The sequence below is a fragment of the Eschscholzia californica genome, unplaced genomic scaffold (assembly GCF_041429995.1).
Source record: "Eschscholzia californica isolate CP2 unplaced genomic scaffold, dmEscCali1.0.p SCAF_1, whole genome shotgun sequence".
NCBI lineage: Eukaryota > Viridiplantae > Streptophyta > Magnoliopsida > Ranunculales > Papaveraceae > Eschscholzia > Eschscholzia californica.
The window spans coordinates 73587357-73612390 of NW_028238198.1; the positions used below are offsets into that span (position 1 = coordinate 73587357).

The 25034-nt window shown below is 38.8% G+C and overlaps 1 protein-coding gene across 1 annotated transcript; it reads right to left on the reverse strand.

The window, feature by feature from the left end:
• Nucleotides 1–5545: 5545 nt before the first annotated feature.
• Nucleotides 5546–9407, reverse strand: LOC147569015 (cytochrome P450 709B2-like). Its single transcript, XM_086671552.1, has 5 exons — nt 8999–9407; nt 8408–8631; nt 7018–7268; nt 6559–6931; nt 5546–6150 (listed from the first exon to the last, which is right to left on the reverse strand). The coding sequence occupies exons 1-5, from the start codon at nt 9276–9278 to the stop codon at nt 5719–5721; spliced, it is 1560 nt and encodes a 519-aa protein (XP_086527678.1). The 5' UTR covers nt 9279–9407; the 3' UTR covers nt 5546–5718.
• Between the last annotated feature and the right edge of the window lie 15627 nt (nt 9408–25034).

Sequence of the window (25034 nt, forward strand, 5' to 3'; positions counted from 1 at the left end):
ATGGACTACTTAAAACATGCAATAACCAACAAATCCCTTTTCTCATGTATAACTCAAAATCTAACATAATAAACTATTTAGATTCCGGAATATATTCTTTAATAACTCAATTCAAAACCATATATATTTGATTGACTATCATATATATCTAGATTCCTAAACTATCATTCATTATCTAAAAAGCATATCTCATCTAATAATCTAATAAAAGCATGAAATATCTAATTATAATGCATGAATGATGAAAAGATCATAGAATCAATATGAAATGACAACTAATAAATATTGAAGCTCAATAAAAGGATTTACTAATCATTAACACATCTCAAAATAAGCCCAAATATGAGTTTCCTCTACACCCTAGATACGAATTTAGCTACTCATGGAATCTAAAGTAATATTCATTGAATTTATAAAGTAAATGGAATTACAAAAGATTAATGGAAAGAAATCACCAAGAATGTTCAAAATCCATATTCCCATGTATCTCCATTTTATCCAAAATTTGCTCCATTTGTCATCAAGAATTTTACTCCAAGAATCCCAAGTAATAGCTATTTTATTGCACCAAAATAAGAAAAAGGAAGAAAGTAGATGTAGAAAGAAGTTGGAAAGAAGAGATGAAAGGGGATAAAGATGATAGAAAAATATGGAAGAAAGAAGGAGATGACTATTAATAGAAGAATAATAGTGGTAGAGAGGAAGTAGTAGTAGTAGAGAAAGATGGATAAAGAATGGAAAAGAGGGGAAAGAGAATAAGAGAGGCTAAGAGGGGAGAGGCTTGGTTGGTTCTCTAAAAGTCTTTATATAGAGTTAGGGTTTGGTTGGGGTTAAAGTGGTAAAAAGTGGGAAGTTTGAGGGCTAAAAGGGTAATAGGAGGGTTTAAAAAGGGTAAAACCCTAGTTGGACTGGCGGCTAGGGTTTTAACTTGGGAATTCGGGTGATTTGGTGTAACCGGGTTCACGGTGTAAAGTTGCGGGTCACATAGAGGCCGTCAGATTAGAAGACGCGGGATCTAGACGGACATGAGATAGCCACGTAGCCGGGAGCACGCTTTTAAGTTGTTTCGGGTGCATGGAATAAACAATAAAAGGGACGGATGCACAGGAGCCGTTAGATCTTGAAAACGCGGAGGGTAACGGCCATGATTAAAATATGGGATTGGGGCTACCGGGTTAAGTTGCGACGCGCTACACTGGATCAATCTCTTTGGGCCATTTCGCTGCTTTGCGCTAACACGGGAATCGCATATACCGGCCTCCGCCCATCGACACGTGTCCCACCTGGTCAACAGAATTTGACCCATCTTTGACTTTGCATATTTCACTCATCCGGACTCCGATTTGACTTCTGTTTTCTCCTACGGACTCGTCTCGACCTCTACTTTTCACCCATGTACTTGTATTGGCCAAAATTATCATAATACCCTTGTGTCCAAAAGACCAAAATGCCCTTCAAGTAACTTCCTCTCGTTTTTAATCGCTTTTCACACATAACTCTACAAAAGACACCTAATCAAGAAAACCAACCATTTTATTATAATAAAGACTCGAAACCGACTAACTTGGCTAAATTAAACGACTCCGATGGGACATTTTCATGACCCATCACATTGTATATTCGAACTTTCTCAATATTCGTTCAACATAGTGAGATATACTTAAAGAGATGAAATTTGGGTTTCTCTTAAACCTAACCTCAAGAAAGTCATTTTCCTCTATTAAGTCCTCTATCTCAAACTTAGATGATAGAAAGGTCTTGACCTCATTCACGTAATCTAAATTAGCACCAAAGATAAGCATGCCATCAATCATACTGACAGATGATGACATATCCAGACTTACACTGTTTTGAATATACACACGAGTCTAAGTTATTCACAGTGAAGTCATTGCTTACCATGGTTTTATCGATTCTCTTACCATTTGTTAGGTGCTTGTTTTATACCATACTAGGACTTCTTCAATCTTCACACATTACTCTCCTGACCAGGGATTACAAATCCCTCGGGTTGAGACATATAAATCTCCTCATCTTGGTCTACATTCATGAAGGTTGTCTTTACATCCATTTGATGTGTTACCAAGTCATGCAAAGACAACCAACGCAAAAAGTGGCTTGATCGTAGTAATTTTGGTCACTAGAGAGTAAGTGTCGAAGTAGTCAAGTTTCTCTTCCGTGTAAACCTCTAATCACTAGTCTGATTTTATACTTATCTATGGTCTCATCAAGTATCATTCACGTTAGAACCAGAAATAAATATGTCATCAATAGATAAACATATTGTCACATACCCATAATTATACTGTTTAGAATAAACACACAATTCAAAATTATTCACAGTAAAACTATTACTCAATAGAGTATTATCAATTTTCTCATACCAATTATTGGGTGTCTGTTCCAGACCATGTTCGGACTTCTACAGTCTACGCATCTTCCCCCCTTGTCCAATGACCACAAACCTATTAAGTTGAAACATGTAAATTTCCTAGTTAGGTCTCTAATCAAGAAGGTTGTCTTGACATCCATTTGATGTGTTACCAAGTCATTCAAGGCAACCAAGACAATAAGTGACCTAACAGTGATTTTTGTCATAGGAGAATAAGTATCAAAGTAGTTAAGTCCTTCATTTTGCGTAAAACCTTTATTCACAAGTCGAGCTTTATACCTTTCTATGGTCCTCACGAGCCTTAGCTTTCTCTTAAACAACCATTTACTATTGATGGATTTACACCCTTTAGGTAAGTCAACCAGATCCCGAGTGTGATTAATTAGGATAAAGTCTATCTCACTCTTCATGGTCTCTTTCCACAAGCTTTAATCTAATGAAGTTATGGCCTCATGATAAGTCTTTGGGTCAAGTTCAATCAAGAAACTGGACACAAACTGATCACTCAGCAAGTCTAAACCTTTAGTCAGAAAAGCAATGATAAAGTCTAGGTCAAGGTTCTTCTCTATCCTGTGTCTCTTACTTTTCCTAAGTTCTGTTTCGTCTTATGATGTTATCAATCCAGAACTAGAGGGAGGCATACTATTAGGCATCTTCACATGCAAATGTATGCTAGTAAGTGATTTCGGTACAACCTCGATGCAAATTGTGTAACTCCGAACACTCCCCAAGCATTTACCACAACTACCATCTTCAACTGCACTGAAGAAGATGATATTGGAGAAGCAAAAAATCGGCTCAATATTTTGTAGACGATGAATCCCTCTTAGTGTTCTATTTCTCTATTCTGGTTTAGGAAGTTGTGGATTTGAGGGAATCCTTTAATTGTTCTACAAGAAACAAATATTAGAGTTTTGGAAAGAATAATACCAAATGAATATTTATTTTATTCTAAATTCCCCCACACTTCAGAACTCTCAAACCCGACCCGACCCGTGTTGGTCAGACCGTTTATTCTCTTCAAGTGGAACTATCAGACTTAAAGGCTTTGGAAGCCATTTATCCAACATCACTTCGTACTTTTGTCTCCATTTTGTCCCATTTTTGGGTAACGAACTTTCATAATTATCATTTAGGTCAAAGTTTATATACTTAAACACTAAAAAACATACCATTGTGTGTAGTTAACTTATTTTCTTTTTTATTTTTATTTTAAATTCATATAATAATTAAATGTGATTTTGATAAAACTTAAATATCCAAAAAGAATTTTTCATTATCTCTAACAATATCCACTTTAAATGCCTTTCTTAGGTCTGCAAATCACGTGACAAATTAGGTTTGTAGATCTTGTGAACTCTTTTTTTTTTTCTTTCTGAAAATACAATTTGCGTTTGGTTAGGAGTTACGGAAGTTTGAACATTTTGATATCTAATAACTCGACCTAGTTTAACAACTTAGGATACAAAATTTCTGTTTGTATTACCATCTACGACCCATTTCGATTTTGTTTTTTCTTCTTTTCTATGTAAATTATTCTTTGTTTAAACTTCGAATAAGGTTTCCATGTTTTACTCAAAAAATAGCCTCTACGAATTCATGATTGATAATGTGCTTCTAATCATAAGTATCCACTTAGAATTTAATGATTAACTAGCTTCTAATTCCAATAGTTTCCAACATCCCGGGCCCAGCTAAAGCTCAACATTCTTGGAATTGGAAAACGCTCCGAAAACACCTTGAGAGAATTGAAGATCTTACCACGTGGGAAGTTCAGTCAGGGACAAATATTAATATCTGGAATGACAACTGGATCCCTGAAATCAACGGGACCATTCAGAACAATAATCAGTCCAATCTTATTAACGTTGCTCAACTTATCACCAATGATAGTTGGAATAAAGATGCGCTGAGGGAAAAACTTTGACGATAACACCCAGAATCTGATTAGAACCATTCCGATTAATAGTAGAGGTAGAGACCGGCCTATTTGGAAACTTACCGAATCGGGTAAATTCACGGTAGCTTCTATGTATCAGCACCTCAGTGTCAATAATAGCAATCATAATAATAGCAACCTGAACTGGAACTTTATCTGGTCTTTATCGGCTATCCCGCGTATCAAGTTATTCATCTGGAAGATTTGCTCCAAAGCTCTCCCTGTGAGAGAAAGAATAGGAAAATATATTAACAATATCACCAATTGCCCGAATTGCAATCTATCTGAATCTATTGAACATGCTCTGCTCCATTGTACTTTAGCTAAGAATATATGGTTCTATTATAACATCATCTCGGAAAACATCTCTTCTATTTCCGACTGGATATTCTCGTGGGAAGATAATATTAATCGTAGTTATACTAACAATAATATTCACTTTTCTACCATTTTATGGGTTATTTGGAAAGTGAGATGTGGCCACTGCTTCCAACATGAGATTACTGATCTCAGTTATATTATCAGAATGATCGACAATTTCCCAAAATGCAATACTAACCTCAAAATTTGTAAACACAGATCACATGTGAATTGGCAACCGCCTCCTCAAAATTTTATCAAGTTGAATGTTGATGCATCTTATACAAATCTTAATTCTAATGTGGGAATTAGCCTAATTGTTCACAATGCAGATTCTAAATTTATCGAAGCACAGGTTAAAATCACTAGAGCAAGAAACAGCGAAGAAGGCGAAGCCCAAGCAATTTTATTTGGGCTCGAATGGGCCGCAGAGAATAATCATAAAAATATAATAGTGGAAAATGATAATGTCAATCTCATAAAACATCTCCACAATAGGAAACACTCTATACACTGGCAATCTCTTATACATGTGCAGAAAATCCAAGATAGACTTAAAGAATTTGAAGAAGTGAAATTCTACTACATCCAGAGAGCGGGAAACTCTAGCGCGGACATCCTGGCAAAATGGTCAAGGAAGAAGAATACAAATAGAACTTGGAAAAATGTACCTTATATGTTAGTTTCGAAATACTGTAATAACTGTTTGGTTTAATCTATGAGAATGTTTCAACAAAAAAAAAAAAAAAAAAGCTTCTAATTCCAATAATGTTTTCTAGGTTTTTTTTGTTTTTGTAGAGCTTCTACTTTTTCATAGAACCATTATGTCTATTTACTATGGACCACCATAAATCTTGAGAAATTGTGTTGATTAGATGTAGACCAACTTTATTACACAAACAACAAGCTCACTTATAAGACTCTCTTACATATATGATATATCATATACTTTCTTTCTTAAGTACCTAACTAAGATTATTAAACACCAAAATAACAAAACAGAAAGAACAAAGAAGAATATGCTTAATTAGACATTCAAAGGTCTCACTACTAACGGAAGTCCAAACTGTGGTTGCACAGTGAAATTGTCGATTGGTGCATGTTTGTAGTTCGGAGATAAAGAGAAAGAGAACCTCTGAAGAAGCATAGCTATTATAAGCTTTGATTCCATCATCGCAAAATTCTGCCCTATACATGCTCTTGGTCCAATCGAAAACGCAAGTAGAGCATTTGGATGTTTAGCTGCTTTTGATATCCCATCACTAAACCTCCATGGGTTAAACTCGTTTGCATCTTCACCCCAATATTTTTTGCTCCTGTGGATCATCGCTATAGGAATCGATACCGATGTATCCTTAGGAACCATTAACTCCCCCAACTTTATATCTTCCAACGCCTTTCTGATCAACATAATTACGGGGCAATACAACCTCAATGTTTCAAGAACAACCATGTTCACCTACACAGTTTCTATCAAGTTAGTTCCTGAAAAAAGTACACTCAGTAATTGTGAATTGTTCAATTATCCATGTTATTTGTTTTGTGGGAAAATAGCTAAAACTTCCTAGGTTTAATTTTCTTTTGTCAAAAACAATCTATCCATTTTTTAGGCTTCAGCTCCCTATGTAAAGTTTGCACAGGATTGCATATAGTAAGTTTCCTCCAAGTTTGCAAGCACTTAGTATGTAAGATTTGCACATAGTTATATAGTTTGCTTAGGTCTCCATACAGAGCCGGAATCTGAAAATTATGCACATGTCTTTTAATCAAGACCAACAGAAAATTGGTCTTCGGCTCAATTTCCTTTTGTTCCATAATCAATCTCAGTCTCTAGTTTTATAGTAGAAAGAACTTTTGAAGGACTTACCAGTTTCAATTTGTTGAGCATTTCCGCATCCGGAATGTCCATTCCACATTCCTTCAAGACTTCTTGTCTTAGACTTTCTTGCCATTCTTGATTTAAACTCAACAAGAAAAGAGTCCATGTTAGCAAATTGGAGGTGGTTTCATGCCCTGTAAAGTAAAATGTCTTGCACTCCTCTATAATATCATCCATATTCAATTTTGGACCTGCTTCGTTCTTTTCAAATTCAGATACACCAATCATCATCCCCAGTAGATCATCACCATAACCAAATTTTGGACTTTCCATTGTTCGACTCTCTATGATTGCGCTCAATGTCTTCCTTATTTTCTTCTCTAGCTTCCACATTTGAAGATTTAACCGAGTCGGAAGATATCTGAAGACAAGATAAGGAGATTCATTAGATATCTATATGAATTCTAGAGTCCTAAAAAGTTAAAGATAAGGAAGTGAATGAATTACTGGCTCCCAGGAATGAAAATCTCAGTACTAGAAGCAGCTACATATCGTTGAAGCTCTCGTTGTGCCTCGAATACTCCTTTCCCTTGGTTGTAGCTACTTCCGAAGGCGGTATGAGCGATTATATCAGCAGTTAAATCTTGAAATTCGACTTTCATTTCAATCTCTTTGGACTGATCCTTTGACTGACTGATTTGAGTTTCCCAACTACCGAACCTAGACAGAGTGCATTCTGCCATTATTTTTGTCATCACCTAACAAACCCAAAGGCAATTTTCAGGTTTAACGTTTGGAGCTTTATACCTTGTCATGGATATAATAGTGTTACGATGAATGCATTCTAGCCTTTTTTTCCTTCTCTGCTTTGGTATGCAATATGATTAGTTTTAGTGGCAAGAGAGGAAGGTAGTGTTTACGTCTCGGTTAATTTTTCTTTTCAAATTTTATTCTGAAATCTAACTTAAAATTCAAATCATATTTTAGTAAGTTAGTTTTTATCTGACTCGTGCGAGACATAAAATAAGTGCAAATAGGGGCGGAGCCAGGATTTCAATTTATACAGGACTAAGCTTTAACTTCACAGTAGCCTAAATTTTAATGAAAGTCACTATAAGTAAGTTTTTACCTGTGATACATGTCAAAGTGTTATTTAAAGGTAATTTCAAGTGATAACAATATGTAGCTAACGATCATCTCACATTTATGTATATTTTCTGAACAAAAACTTAAATATTCACACAAATTAACAGAAAGTCATAACTGATGAGTTCACAAAATTAATGGAAAGTGGAGAAAGACAAAGAAAAATAGAGAAAGATGAAGTGTAGGAAGAGTAAAGATGAAGTGTAGAAGAAGAAAGATGAAATGAAAGACAGATACAAGAAAATAAATAATGTAAGAATACCAAAAAAATTTAAATTACGAAGTGAGAAAAGAAACGGGGGCAAAAGGGAATTCTAGACACAATTGAGTGTCAAAATGGTAGTTGGTTACGAATTAAGGTAAACTCAGGACTTCGTTGTAAATTGGGGGTCAAAAATTAAATTATTCGTTATTTATATTAAAAAAGATTTGTAACTCCACTAGATGAACTCGAACCCCGTGGCCTATTTATTAGGTGCTAAGTTCAAGTTTATACCAGCCAGGCCAACTCCCTTAATTGTTAAGGATTTGGTGTGGAGATAATAAGATTTAACATAGGTTGTAGTCTGGGTTAGTTTTCACATGCTTCTACCTCTGAGTGCAAAGAAAGAGTCTTTTGTCTGAAATAACCTGAAATGACTACTATGTCTGATCAAAATAAGTCAGACTCGGGAAAACCAGATTTAGGTGAGCTAGACTGGGACAGCAAAAAAAAAAACAACTCTGAAGATAATATGAGTGGTTAGAGGACCTTAAGTTTGTCAATATGAAATGCAGGATTGAGAATTCTTCTGTGTTTAACCCATTCCAGTCCAGTGAGTACAGGTAATCCCTTTCCTACCATAGCAATTATTGTTGGCCTTAAATTAAGTTTCGTGTAGTAACCAAACTTGTTCGATAGAACTTGTTTGACCAGCTCTGGATCAGCAATGCAAATCCTTGGTTCTGGTCCAGCCCAATACATAAATGTTTCTCCTGTTGGAAACCAAAAAAAAAAAAATGAAAATCATAGATATTAGATGTAAAGAACAAAGTACTGCTGATCTAAATCTATTTTATTTAGGGTTGAAGATGTTTAAGACCTCCTCTGAAGGAAATATATGTCAGACAATTTAGATCCCGACGAGATAAACAATTCAGATTCAGACAATGATGAAACACAAACACAACATAAAAAAAGACCCATCCACCAAACATGTAGTATGTACCAATAACACATCCTCAATCTTTGACTAACATTAACAAAAAAAAACATTAACAAAAGAAAAGAATAGAGAAAGAAAAAAAAACATGTGAGAATATGAGATTAAAATATAGAGAGAGTAAAGAGAGAGAGAGAGACCAAATTGAGAGGACCATTTGAGGTAATGAGGTATGAGTTTAGGAGTGGTGTCATGAAAATTAGGATCCATGAATACAGTATCCCTTGCTACCTTCTTTAGCTTCTTGATTTCATCTAAAGAACCATATATGAATTTGTGAGGAGGGCCTCTAATTCCTTGTTTCTCAAAATATTTAGTCAAAGAATAAGGCCTCCAAATGAGAATCCTAAACAGTTTCAATAACTCTGAAACCAATACAACTGAAAACAGAGTCACAATTGCTGCTAGATACCACTCCATTATCACTATCTTCACTTTCACTTCCAAACCCTACCTCAATTCTCTTGTATTTATTGTTAGAGAAACGTTCACTTTGGACAGAAAAAGATTCTGTCAAAATTACTAAAAAAAAGTAAATCTTGTCTCATCATCTCTGTTTCTATATATTTGACAAACAAAATAGGAAAAGGACAATGAATATTTCATAATTATATTTTTTTATTAAATGTGATCTCAAGAAAATTTACCTAATTAGAGAGGATTTTGCATTATTATTTAAAAAGATCCACTTTTAATACTTTTCTAAAAAAAATAAACCGGTGTTTTAACAACTTTTTTTGCAAACTCAAGTATTTCTTGGATTAAACTTGGAATGAGATTCTCATATTTTATTCGAATAAATAGCTTCTAGGAATTCATGATTGATAACACTGTTGTGTTTTTATGAATCATGGATGACAAATAAGCTTTGTAACAGAGAGAGGACCATTTCAAAAGATCGAGATTAGTTAAGGGTTGAAGAGAGAAATGACAGTTTATAAAGGCACTCTCTGCGCTCATGTGGTTGACTCGTGTGTCATGTAATTAGTTAGTTAAGTAACAAATTAGTAGAAGTGTTGTAATGATCTTCATTAAGAAAGTAATAAATCATACTTCTCCTTTTCATGGTATTGGAGCCCTAGTGAGTTTTTTTTTTTAAATCGAAAAGTTCAGGATAACCAATTGGAACTAAAATCAAGAAAGCAAAGAGTTGAATTCGAGATTGAATCTTCTGTTATCAACGAATCAGAGAAACAAACCCTACGAAGAAAAGAGTTGAAACTTCTGTTATCAAGGAATCAGAGACATAATCTCATCACAAATGGAGAATTCAGGAGCAATTTTCCATCCTCAAACACAAAATATGAACCCTATTTTAGGTCAGTACTCTCATAATGCCAATATAACAAGTCTTATCTCGGCTAGATTAGATCGTTCTAATTTTTCGATTTGGAAAGACCAAATTGAAAATGCCCTAATTGGAAATGACCTAATATGTTATGTAGGTGGCACTTATGCAGAACCCCCACAACTTATTGTTCTTGAAGGTAGAGATGTTGTTAATCCAGCTTACCTTTGATGGTGGAAAAATGATAGCTTTGTAAAATAATGTATTAAAGCCACAATTACTCATTCAATACCTTCAGATATATTAGGATTGAAAATAGCTAGAGACATTTGGAACTACCTTGAATTAATATATCTTCAAGAATTTGAAGCCAAGAAACTTTCTCTGAGAATTAAGCTTCAAAATATAAAGAAAGCGTCTGCTTCGATTTCTGAATATCTTAGTAAGATAAAGAATCTGGGTGATTCTCTTGTTGCAGTGAATGATAGAGTTAGTTATTCTGAATTGTCTAGGATAACACCTCAGGGTCTTGGCAAAGAGTATTCTCAATTTGTCATAACTATTCAAAATAGAAAAGAGGTCTTGAATTTTGCTGAACTGAGAAGTCGACTTACTCACCATGAACATTGGTTAAAGGAACAAGAAACCAATGATGACAATGAGTCATATTTTGTGAAAAAGTTTCGAAATAAGGGTATGGGCAGATCACTTTTTCAAAGTCAAAGATCAATAAACCAGAATCAAGCTCTTGAGTCTGGTTCAAAATTTCAACCAAGACGAAACTCTCCCCAAATATGAAATAATTTCTTTGATTATACTACTATTCCGTGTGACATTTAATATAAATGGGGCCACACAACCAGACAATGTCGAATGAGGTTAAGAGACTTCTCAGAATCCTCTTCCTCCTCAACCAAACCTCCTCCTAGAAACTTTGCATATTTGCATTTGCAAGAATTGGAAGAAGATATGATGAAGGGGATGAATTTGTAGAGCAACATGAAGTAGAATAATAGCGAGACTCATTTTAGAGCTGTGATGAACAATCACAAGGCAACCTCTAGAACTACTGAGGAGTTAAATTTGACTTGTGCTAGTGCAAAAGATGAGAAATGGATAGCTGACACAGGGGCTACAAGTCATATGACACACAAAAAAAAAATCTTCATGTTAGTACTCCTTGTAAAGGTGAAAATAGGGTTATGATAGGTAATGGACATTGTTTAGACATTAACAATGCTGAAAAAGATACTGTGATAGCTGGTGCACACTCCTTTCAACTCTAAAAGGTGCTACAGGTCCCAACTATCCAAAAAAACCTGTTATTTATTTCAAAATTCACGAAGGAGAATTTTTGTGGTGTTGAATTTCTACCTTGGGGCTTTCTTATTAGAAACCTATGGTCTAAAGAGATTCTTGTAGATGGACCAATGGTCAACAATTTGTATAACATTGGCTTTACAATGAGTCTTTATTACAGTCCGAAAGAAGAAAAATTTGAAGAGGCACATGCTGTGACTGCTTCAGCCAGAATGCGAGAGTAAGAATTCGCGGGTCAAGAAGTCAGCGGAGACCGGGTCATTGACCGGAAGTCGAACCTCTACCTGTTAATAATTTTGCGGGCACCGACGCCGTCTTTGGGCTTAACCTGTGACAAAAGAGACACCAACACACGTGACCGTGAGATCTTAGGGGACACCGGGATGGTGCCGGTCTAAGGGGGCTCCGACGGTCAAGTCATTGAACTACATAGAGGGTAAATAAGAACTGTAAACCAGAGTTTGAGCTATAGATTTAAATATGTTGCTTGAGCGAGTCGGTCGTTGGGAGAAAAGGTGACACAGCCAAGTGTATGCCTGCCTTAGTTCTCTGGTCGTCTATCAAATTAAAGCGCTTGCACCCCTTAGTCGTGCGGTGAGAGAAATGATCAGTCGTCACCCTTGAACAGTTGGTCGTTAGGAGAGAGAAAGATCAGTCGCCTTCTTTGAACAAGTGATCGTAAGGAGAGAGAATGATCAACCGTATTCCTTGAGAAGGTGATCGTTATGAAAGAGAATGATCGCTCGTCTTCCTTAAGCAGACGATGGTTGACTACCAGTGGTTTGGATGATAGATAGGAGAGATAAAATAAGTGGTTAGTTGATTACGAGTGAATTTGGAAGCCGGGTGTTGTTATCCGTCGTTGGATTCCTTAGTCGATTCCCAGTTGATCCTTATATAGAGTTTTGTGGTCAACTGTTTTTTTGTCAACCGTCACCTGGTCGTGAGATGTTGCCTTGAATATGGTAACACACAGAGTTATTACCATGAATGGGGATATCGTAACTCCCATCCAACGGATATATTGGGGATATTGTCATCTTGAATGACGGTAATGCTTCCCAAACGGATATATGAAGAGAGGTCAGCTGAGGAGGAGAGGACGAACCTCTTCTATCAAGAGCTGGATGTATTTTCGTATTTTGGTTTGCTGAGGTGGTGAGTACGACCTCTTTATCCAGAGTTGGATGTAGTTCCGCACTTTTGTCTGCTGGTGAGGACGGACCTCTTTATCCAGAGTTGAATGTATTTCCGCACTTTGGTCTGCTGGCGAGGACGAACCTCTTTATTCAGAACTGGACGTATTTCCGTACTTTAACGTTGCTTCGGGGTGCCTGAAATAAATGGGTCGGGCCCATTGACCATTAATTCATGGGCTTGGTCACCGCGTAAGCCCACCAATCGTGGATTTCTGGGGGCGTACCTGGTGACGTATTTTGGCCCATACACAAAATTTAGCACAACAGACTTGGACATCCCTCAAAAGAAGTCATTCTAGCTTTAGAAAGGAATCATAAAATTAAACTTTCCTCAAGAGATTTGCATGATATTTGCTCATCATGTCAATCAGGGAAAAGTCTGAAACTTCCTTTTCCATCGTCATGTCAATTAGAGAAAAGTCAGAAACTTCCTTTATCTTCATCAGCTAATATCTCTTCTGAACCACTTCAACTGGTTCATTGTGATATATAGGGACCAACCCCTATCATTACCAAGTCAGGCATCAGATATTATGTAATGCCCCTATTATTCTAGGTGGTGCCTATAGCAATACCCTTTACACCCTCCCTAATAACCCTACTGCCAACACTTTTGGCCACTTTCTTTCCTTCCCCATTTCAGCCGTGAGTTGAGAAAGAGATGGGGTATTAGTTTTTTTAGTGAGAGAAAGTGTAGGGGAAGGGGAAAAAGAAGGAGGGTTTGGGGCTTGGAGCTTGGAGTTCTTTATCTTTTCTTTATTGTTCTTCACTTGGGGCTTCATTAGCTTTGGATCTAAGGTAGATTTCTACTCCTCTAGAGCTTGAATAGCCATTTTTATAGAAAACCTAGACAAATTAGATAACACCACAAACCCTAGATTTTAGTATTACTTGAACATAGATTAGGGTTCTTGACATGAATATATATGCTAGAAGTAGTAGATCTATATTTGTACAAACTCATTTCTTGGTCACTTTGAATCTCATCTATGTGTTAGATTTTGAGGATATTTGCTATAATGTCATACTTGATGAACCATACAACCTTCATTTACATTTCCATGCTAGATTCATGTATTACAATGATATTTAGGGCTAAACCTCTCTATTTGCCATGATTTTGGTATATAGCTCCTATAATTATATGTCTCTCACTATTGGACAACACTCTTTATATAGATACATGAACATGCCCTAGAACTCAACATGATATGAGAATTTTAGGCTATTATCATCATTGATTCATTACTTGCAAAATTACATATATGGAACTCGTATGTCGTAATATGCTATCGGATATGATTTTGATTTATGTATGTTGTGGTGTGATGCTATTATATGTGTGTGATGTGATGGAGTTGGTGGAGAGTTGTGAGAGTTTTGTGGTTGGTTCGACCCTCTCTACCGGATGTGATATTGGTATGGAGCGTATGGGGTCGGCGCTAACACAATGGATGACCTTGTGGGCCACACTCTCATACAACGTGGATACCAACTTGTCATATTGCTTTTGGTTGTTTTATTACAAATGGTGTGATATTATGTATGTGTGACGTGATGGAGTTGGTGAAGGGTTGTAAGAGTATTGTGGTTGGTTCGACCCTCTCTACCGGATGTGATATAGGTATGGAGCGTATGGGGTCGGCGCTAACACAATGGATGACCTTGTGGGCCACACTCTTACATAAGGTGGACACCAACTCGTCATGTCGCTTTTTTGTTGTTTGTTACATATGTGGTACATTTTATTTCTAATGGTCACAACTCGGATACTATACTTGGACATCTTCTCATGATAAGTGGTTGTCTATTTGTTTTGGTAGCTCTTGAAACTGTCTATTGAGGCTTTAGAGGTTTCGAAATCTACTTGTTGGGGTCTGACCCAACCTTTTATTTTTCAGGACAAGGAAATCGGGAAGTGCCACCTGCTTGAGTCATAGTTAGCCTTGGAGGAGTTTCTTTAGTGGTTTTTCTTTCTTCCTTTAGGTAGTTATTTGGAGTTGTATCTCCTAAACACTTGGTGTTATTTATGTTTTATCTTGTCCGACATTTGTGTCGATGATTTAGAGACATCCTATGAGTTTTGAGAAACTTGGTAAAATTTTATTAGATGATTTATCGTTACTTTTTGAGCTTCATGTTCGATACTATTTGTCTCCTTGATGAGTATATCGTATATGTTTACTGTTCTGCGGAGAAATGCTTTAAGTTTAGGTTTTCATGGCGGCCGACGTGGAAATATGGATTTGGGGTGTTACAAAGTGGTATCAGAGCTCTAGGTTCATAAATCCTAGGGATTGTGTCTAGGGCTATTAGACAGTTAGAAGCAGTAGTGGCACTTTGATCTTTCCTTGGTTTTTGTGCGTGACATTAATTTAGTTTATCTCCTTATTCTTCTCTTCATTAGATTCATGGACGGAGATGGAGTTATTGGTAGGGGACGTCGTAGTGCTCGCATCCGAGGCCGAGGTACAGGCTGAGGTGTAGGCAGGGGGACAGGCCGAGGTGCAGGCAAGGCGATAGGTCGAGGAGTCCTTGCCGAGGAAAGAGGATCAACAGGAACTGTGGGTACAACGGCGCAGGCTGAGAGCAGTGCAACTCCAGTTCAAAATCCGAATGGAGGGGCAACGGTGACCATTGACGCAACTGCATTGCAAGATTTGATCAACATTGCAGCGGAGGCTAAAATGCGGGAGCGAGATCGGGTTCAGGTTCCAACACGGGAAACAGAAGGTCCTGTGGTACCTATGGTGAATCAGAGACCACCGACTGAGATGACTTGGGTGCAGCATTATCACCATTTCAAGAAGATGGGGCCACCTGTATTTGATGGAACCGCGGGACCTTTAGGAGCACATGCATGGTGCCAGAAGATGGATAAGATTTTGCAGAATCTCGAGTGCTCAGATGTGTATAAGCAGAGAATGGCAGTGTTTCAGTTGGAAGGAAATGCCGCTTCTTGGTGGGATACAGAGGCTCGGTTAGTAGATCCTATGGCTATGACATGGACACAGTTTAAGGATGTATTCAAGGCAAATTACTTTCCATATTCAACACAACAGAAAGTATCAAGAGAATTTCAAAATTTGAAGCAGGGAGAGAATCAGACAGTCTTAGAGTATGAGCAGGAGTTTCATCGACTGTCATTGTTTGCTACTCACTTGATCCCTACTGAACAATATAAGATTGAGAGGTTTGTGAATGGGTTGCTCCCTAACATTGCGAGACAAATCATTGGGCAACCTAGTTTTGACACTTATCAGAAAGTGGTGACATGTGCTAAGGCACAAGATGACTACATTCAAGAGATGAGGAAGCAGAGGAGTGGCAAGGGAGAGATGGGACATAACCAGAAATGGATTGGTAATAACCACAAGAACGGTGGTAAGAATCGAAGTGACCGCTATCATGGACAGCGTGATGGCAAGAGGCCTCGTACAGATCGGGATGATAGAGCAGTGGTAGCAACTGGTGGACAACCAGAACCACTGAATGGCAACTGGGGAAGACAGAGAGCTTTCCAGGGAATTTGTTACACTTGTCATGGGCAGGGTCATAGAGCAATTGATTGTCCTAAGAAGAATGAGACTCGAATTGGTAATCAAGGGCGACAACATGATCATAATCAACAAGGGAGGTTGCAGGGACGGGGTCAGCAGCTGCAGCTGAATGCCGTAGTTCCTAGGGATGTTGGAGCACCTGCTGAGGTGGTTGAAGGTACATTTCTTATTCATAGTAATCTGGGAAGAGTATTATTTGATCCTGGTGCCATGGGTACATTTATTTCTACTTCTTTTGTACGCACTTTGCCTATTGTGTTAGATCGATGTGTGAGCCCTTTTATTGTGTCGTCACCATGGGGTAGGTCTATAGTGATAGACCACATTTGTCGGGGGTGCATTATTAAGTTAGGTGAACGAGAGTTTGCTTCAGACCTCTTTGTACTTCAGTTAGTTTACTATGATGTCATCCTAGGCATGGATTGGCTTGCTTCATATCATGCACTTGTGGACTGTTTTGCCAAGACGGTCACACTTTCTCTTCCGAGTGAAGAGGTGTTGGTTGTGTCTGGACTTACGAGACAGATGAGGGAGATGCACTTGGGTAACGTGGAACTGATAGAGCATCCGGTGATGGGTAAGACGCTAGAGATGATTGATGTGGTATGTGAGTACCATGGGGTGTTCAGCGATATACCAGGGTTGCCACCACGCAGAGAGGTTGACTTCTGCATAGAGTTGGAACCGGGTACTGCACCGATAGCTAAAACTCATTACCGAATGGCTCCAGTTGAACTACGTGAGCTCAAGGACCAGATTCAACAGTTACTTGACTTGGGTTTCATACGCCAGAGTAGCTCCCCGTGGGGTGCGCCTGTTCTTTTTGTTAAAAAGAAAGACGGGTCGATGAGGTTGTGTATTGATTATAGGGAGTTGAATAAGGTTACTGTGAGGAATAAGTACCCTTTACCGAGGATCGATGACTTATTCGATCAACTGAGAGGATCCAAGTGGTTTTCGAAGATTGACTTGAGATCAGGGTATCATCAGTTACGGGTTAGAGAAGAAGACATTCCTAAGACTGCATTTGTGACACGTTATGGTTCTTATGAGTTTTTGGTTATGCCTTTTGGTTTGACTAATGCTCCAGCAGTTTTCATGGATTTGATGAATCGGGTATTTCGAGATTTCTTAGATAAGTTTGTCATCGTATTTATTGATGATATCCTTATCTACTCTAGAACTAAGGAAGATCATGAGCATCACTTGCGACAAGTACTAGAGAGACTGATGGAACATCAGTTGTATGCTAAGTTCGAGAAGTGTGAATTTTGGCAAGAAAAAGTAAAGTTCTTGGGTCATGTTATTTCTAGCATCGGAGTATCAGTCGACCCTTCTAAGGTCGAGGCAGTGCTTAATTGGAAGCAACCCACATCTGCGACGGAGATTCGTAGTTTTCTAGGATTGGCTGGATATTACAGGCGGTTTATCAAGGGGTTCTCGAGTATTGCAGGTCCTTTGACGAACCTAACTAAGAAGGAAGTTCCGTTTCGATGGTCTACAGAGTGTGACTTGGCATTTCAAGAACTAAAGACGAGATTGACTACTGCACCAGTTTTGACCATTCCTGAGGGTGGTGTTCGGTTAGTGATTTACACTGATGCTTCAATTCAAGGTTTGGGTTGTGTTCTTATGCAGAGTGATAAGGTGGTTGCCTATGCTTCGAGGCAGTTGAGACCGCATGAGCGGAATTATCCAACTCATGACTTAGAGTTGGCAGCTATAGTGTTTGCTTTGAAGATTTGGAGACATTATTTGTACGGAGAAAAGTTTGATCTCTTTACCGACCATAAGAGCCTCAAGTATCTATTCTCGCAAAAGGAGTTGAACATGCGCCAACGCCGATGGTTAGAGTTGATGAAAGACTATGACTTCTCGCTACAATACCACCCGGGTAAGGCTAATGTAGTAGCTGATGCATTAAGTCGACAACCGAGGGGTATCATAGCCGCATTGATGATGAATCAGTGGAAGATGTTGGACGATGTGGCAACATATGACATTGATATGGTTGGGTCAGGAGTTGGCTCCTTATTTCTGGGTAGTATGGTTGTTAGACCATCCTTACTAAACCGTATTGTGGATGCACAAGTTAACGATAAGTGGTGCCAGAAACAGGTTTCGTTAATGCAAGAAACTGAAACAGAGTTCAGTACAGGACAGGACGGAGGATTGAGGTTCCGGGGGAGGTTATTTGTACCGGCAGATCCGGTCTTGAGACGGGATATATTAGACGAGGCACATCGGAGTAAGTACACTGTTCATCCTGGTGGTAACAAGATGTACAAAGACTTGAAGAGGCAATATTGGTGGTCCGGAATGAAGAAAGATGTTGCTGAACATGTAAGGAAGTGTGAGGTGTGTCAGATGGTGAAAGCAGAAAATCGACATCCGTTGGGACTTCTAGAACCGCTGCCTATTCCAGAGTGGAAATGGGAGAACATATCGATGGACTTCATCACAGGTTTACCGCGTTCGAGTCGAGGCTTTGATGCCATTTGGGTGATAGTTGATAGGCTGACTAAGTCGGCTCACTTCTTACCAGTGAAAACGACAGATAGTGGAGATCGACTGACACAATTTTACATTAAGGAGATTGTCAGGCTGCACGGAGTTCCAGTGTCTATTGTGTCAGATAGAGATTCATCCTTTACTTCTCGGTTCTGGAAGAGCTTTCAAGCTTCTATGGGAACATCATTACACTTTAGTACAGCCTTTCACCCTCAGACCGATGGGCAGACAGAGAGAGTTAACAAAGTACTCGAGGATATGTTACGGTGCTCGATACTAGATCTTGGTGGTAGTTGGCAAGATCACTTGCCTTTGGTAGAGTTCGCATATAATAATAGTTACCAATCTAGCATTGGCATGGCTCCTTTCGAGGCATTATATGGGAGGCCTTGTCGATCACCATTATGTTGGACAGAGACAGGAGATGCTAAACTAGAAGGACCAGAGGTGATTCGGGATACTTCTGAAAAGATTGCGTTAATTCGGAGTAGGCTCAAAGCAGCTCAGAGCCGTCAGAAGAGTTATGCTGACAAACGACGTAGGGATTTGGAGTTTATCGTTGGAGAGGAGGTGTTATTGAAGGTGTCACCTATGAAGGGTGTTTTACGGTTTGGTAAGAAAGGAAAATTGGCTCCGAGATACATTGGACCTTTCAGAATAGTGGAAAAGGTAGGCAAAGTAGCTTATCGTCTTGACTTGCCTGTAAGCTTGGCAAGAGTGCACAACGTATTCCATATATCGATGCTTCGGAAGCATGTGAGAGATGAAGAGCAACATTTAGTTATTGGCTACGATGACTTAGAACTCCAACCAGATGCAGCATATGAGGAGGAACCCGCTCGCATCGTTGACCGTAGAGAGCATGTGCTTCGCCGGAAGACTATTCCCATGGTCAAGGTTCAGTGGAATGATCACAACGATAAAGAAGTTACTTGGGAGCGCGAGGATGATATGCAACTCCGTTATCCTCATCTTTTCCTCTCATCAGGTACGTTCAATTTCGAGGACGAAATTTCCTTCTAGGAGGGGAGATTGTAATGCCCCTATTATTCTAGGTGGTGCCTATAGCAATACCCTTTACACCCTCCCTAATAACCCTACTGCCAACACTTTTGGCAACTTTCTTTCCTTCCCCATTTCAGCCGTGAGTTGAGAAAGAGATGGGGTATTAGTTTTTTTAGTGAGAGAAAGTGTAGGGGAAGGGGAAAAAGAAGGAGGGTTTGGGGCTTGGAGCTTGGAGCTTGGAGTTCTTTATCTTTTCTTTATTGTTCTTCACTTGGGGCTTCATTAGCTTTGGATCTAAGGTAGATTTCTACTCCTCTAGGGCTTGAATAGCCATTTTTATAGAAAACCTAGACAAATTAGATAACACCACAAACCCTAGATTTTAGTATTACTTGAACATAGATTAGGGTTCTTGACATGAATATATATGCTAGAAGTAGTAGATCTATATTTGTACAAACTCATTTCTTGGTCACTTTGAATCTCATCTATGTGTTAGATTTTGAGGATATTTGCTATAATGTCATACTTGATGAACCATACAACCTTCATTTACATTTCCATGCTAGATTCATGTATTACAATGATATTTAGGGCTAAACCTCTCTATTTGCCATGATTTTGGTATATAGCTCCTATAATTATATGTCTCTCACTATTGGACAACACTCTTTATATAGATACATGAACATGCCCTAGAACTCAACATGATATGAGAATTTTAGGCTATTATCATCATTGATTCATTACTTGCAAAATTACATATATGGAACTCGTATGTCGTAATATGCTATCGGATATGATTTTGATTTATGTATGTTGTGGTGTGATGCTATTATATGTGTGTGATGTGATGGAGTTGGTGGAGAGTTGTGAGAGTTTTGTGGTTGGTTCGACCCTCTCTACCGGATGTGATATTGGTATGGAGCGTATGGGGTCGGCGCTAACACAATGGATGACCTTGTGGGCCACACTCTCATACAACGTGGATACCAACTTGTCATATTGCTTTTGGTTGTTTTATTACAAATGGTGTGATATTATGTATGTGTGACGTGATGGAGTTGGTGAAGGGTTGTAAGAGTATTGTGGTTGGTTCGACCCTCTCTACCGGATGTGATATAGGTATGGAGCGTATGGGGTCGGCGCTAACACAATGGATGACCTTGTGGGCCACACTCTTACATAAGGTGGACACCAACTCGTCATGTCGCTTTTTGTTGTTTGTTACATATGTGGTACATTTTATTTCTAATGGTCACAACTCGGATACTATACTTGGACATATCCTCATCATAAGTGGTTGTCGATTTGTTTTGGTAGCTCTTGAAACTGTCTATTGAGGCTTTAGAGGTTTCGAAATCTACTTGTTGGGGTCTGACCCAACCTTTTATTTTTTCAGGACAAGGAAATCGGGAAGTGCCACCTGCTTGAGTCATAGTTAGCCTTGGAGGAGTTTCTTTAGTGGTTTTCGGTCTTTCTTTAGGTAGTTATTTGGAGTTGTATCTCCTAAACACTTGGTGTTATTTATGTTTTATCTTGTCCGACATTTGTGTCGATGATTTAGAGACATCCTATGAGTTTTGAGAAACTTGGTAAAATTTTATTAGATGATTTATCGTTACTTTTTGAGCTTAATGTTCGATACTATTTGTCTCCTTGATGAGTATATCGTATATGTTTACTGTTCTGCGGAGAAATGCTTTAAGTTTAGGTTTTCATGGCGGCCGACGTGGAAATCTGGATTTGGGGTGTTACATATTATATCATATTCAAGGATGACTATATTAATTTTTTTTGGATTTGTGCTATGAAACAAAGATCAGACAGCTTGAGATGTTTTCAACATTTTCAAAGACACTATGAAAGGTTGCTATCTGCTCCTATAAGGAGTTTTCAGAGTGATGGTGCATTGGAATTGGCCAAAGGAGATTTTCAAGCTCATTTAAGCAAATGTGGTATTCTCTTTAGAAGCTCTTGTCCCTATACTCTAGAGCAAAATGGGAAGGCAGAAAGAAAGAATAGACCTGTGGGGAATACCTTGTTATTTCAACATCCATGCCTAAACACTTTTGGAATCATGCTTATTCAACTGCCACTTATCTCATTAACAGTAACCAAGTAAGGTATTATCCTATAAAACTCCTTATGAAGTTTTATTTCATAAAATCCACATTATGATATGATTAAGGTTTGGGTCAGTATGCTATCCTTACCTTGGTGATACTAAAAGTGATCAACTATGTTCAAGGTCTGCCAAGTGTGTGTTCATTGGCTATCGTCCTGTTCATAAAGGTTATAAATGTTTGGACTTAGTACCTCAAAAAGAAAATGTTTCTAGGCATGTGATGTTTGATGAATCTTCATATCCTTTTGCTGTAACAAAAATTTGTCTTATTCTAGAGTACAAGAGCCTGTTACCCCTTATACCATTATCACCTTACCATTTTGGCCTCATACCTTAGATTCTTCTATTGTATCCCATAATACAAATTACCCTTTCACTGATTAGGAAATTTCTTCACATCCTTCTCAGTCTTCCTCACCTTCACTTCCTCTATCTTCTGATCAGATCTCTACCATTTGTGAATGTTCTTGGCAGTAAATGGGTATTCAAAGTGAAATATATATCTAATGGTTCTTTGGAAAGATACAAAGCCAGGCTAGTGGCTCAAGGCTACAACCAACGAGAAGGTGGTGGTGATTATCAGAAAACCTTCAGTCATGTGGTTAAGATTCAAACAATAAGGATTGTTCTTACTTTAGCAGTTTCACATAATTGGCCAATTCACCAGCTAGGTATGTCTAATGCTTTTCTTCATGGGGATTTACATGAAAATGTCTATATGAAGTAGCCTCAAGGATTCACAGATACTCAGTTTCCTAACTTTGTCTGCCATCTACACAAGTCTTTGTATGGGCTTAACAAGCACCGTGGGCTTGGTTCACTAGAATTGTAAATTATTTGGTAGATTGGGGTTTTCTTAAAAGCTTTTCTGACTCCTCTATGTTTGTTTATACATCCAATAATCAAGTGTTGATATTTCTTCTCTATGTGGATGATATCATTCTTATTGACTCAAGCTTACAACTACTTCAGGGATTGGTTGTTGATTTAGGTAAAGTATTTGCCATGAAAGGGTCAAGAGAGCTTTATTTCTTCTTAGGTATTGAGGTTCACAAGGATTCTGTTCCCTCTACTGCTCTCCAACTTACTGAGACTAAATATATAGTTGAACTACTAAAGAAGGCTAAGTTACTTGACTGTAAACCACGTATAGTCCCTGTTTCCCAAGGCAAAAGAGTATAAAAATTGGATGTAACTCTAATTGATAATCCACTGTTCTATAAGAATATTGTTGGTGGCTTGCAATATGCTACAATGACAAGACCAGATGTGACTTATGTTGTGAACTATTTGTCTCAATTTAGGCATAAGCCTAGGCCAGTGAATTTAACTTTGCATTAGAAGGTACTTAGATATCTAAAAGGCACTCGAGGAGTTGGAACTACAATATCTTCATGTGATGTTTCTACTCTTTGTGGCTTCTCAGACTCGATTAGGATAGTTGTTTTGATTCAAGAAGGTCTACTAGTGGCTATTGCATCTTTCTGGGGTCTACATTGATTTGTTGGTCATCTAAGAAGCAGAATATAGTCTCTGGGTCCTACACTGAGGCTGAATATAGAGCTTTATCTTTGCTACATCTGAGTTATTATGGACATCCTATTTGCTCAAGGAGCTTCATGTCTCTGTCCAATTGCCTATGGTTTTCTACTGTAATAACATGGGAGCCAAGTATTTGGCCTCTAATCCTGTTTTCCATTCTAGACAAATCATGTGGAAATTGATTTGCATTTTATCAGATATTTGGTTCAACAACATCATCTAGAAGTGAAGTTTGTTTCTTCTGATAATAATGTGGTTGATGTGTTTACTAAAGGAATTCTTTTTGGTGCTTTTAATTTCATTAGCAGAAAACTTATGTTTCTTCCTTCCTTGAAACATCTGTTTGGCGGGGGCTGTAAGAGGGAGAGGACCATTTCAGAAGATCGAGATTAGTTATAGAGAGAAATGATAGTTTATAAAGGCACTTTCGGTGCTCATGTGGTTCACTCGTGTGTCATGTAATTAGTTAGTTAAGTAACAAATTAGTCTGTCAAGAAGTTAGGTAATCATAACTAACTTCTCTCTCTTAATCTCTCTTTTGTGTAATCACTATATAAGTGTAATAGTCCCACATCGCTCACATATAGCCCAGTCTCTGGACACTCTTGTGAGCAATGTGAGACTATTACAATCCCCCACCCTCAGCGAAGAGCCGTCCTCGGCTCTGATACCACTTTGTAACGCCCCAAGCCTTAGCAGTTGCCGATATTGTGTAACACCCCTATTTTCTATATATATCAAATTAGGTGGAAATAACAAAACCCCGTACCCGTGTGGGCTTGGGCCTGGGTGGTTAAAGCGGGGACAATATCGGCAACTGCTAAGGCTTGGGGCGTTACAAAGTGGTATCAGAGCCGAGGACGGCTCTTCGCTGAGGGTGGGGGATTGTAATAGTCCCACATTGCTCACAAGAGTGCCCAGAGACTGGGCTATATGTGTAAGCTCAAGCTTAGTAAGTACCGAGGCCTTTTGGGTGGGCTTGTGGTGCCTTCGCCAAGGACAAAACCCCGTACCCGTGTGGGCTTGGGCCTGGGTGGTTAAAGCGGGGACAATATCGGCAACTGCTAAGGCTTGGGGCGTTACAAAGTGGTATCAGAGCCGAGGACGGCTCTTCGCTGAGGGTGGGGGATTGTAATAGTCCCACATTGCTCACAAGAGTGTCCAGAGACTGGGCTATATGTGTAAGCTCAAGCTTAGTAAGTACCGAGGCCTTTTGGGTGGGCTTGTGGTGCCTTCGCCAAGAACAAAACCCCGTACCCGTGTGGGCTTGGGCCTGGGTGGTTAAAGCGGGGACAATATCGGCAACTGCTAAGGCTTGGGGCGTTACATATTGTCCCCGCTTTAACCACCCAGGCCCAAGCCCACACGGGTACGGGGTTTTGTTCTTGGCGAAGGCACCACAAGCCCACCCAAAAGGCCTCGGTATGGGCGACGACACACGATTCACCCGACCATCAGAGTACGCAGTGACACCGTGGACCCCCCCACAACGATTTTGTCCTCACTTAGCCACCACTCAACGTGGTGTGAGGTTTTGTCTTGGCGAAGGCACCACGACCCTCCCAAGAGGCCTCGGCACTTACTAAGCTTGAGCTTACACATATAGCCCAGTCTCTGGACACT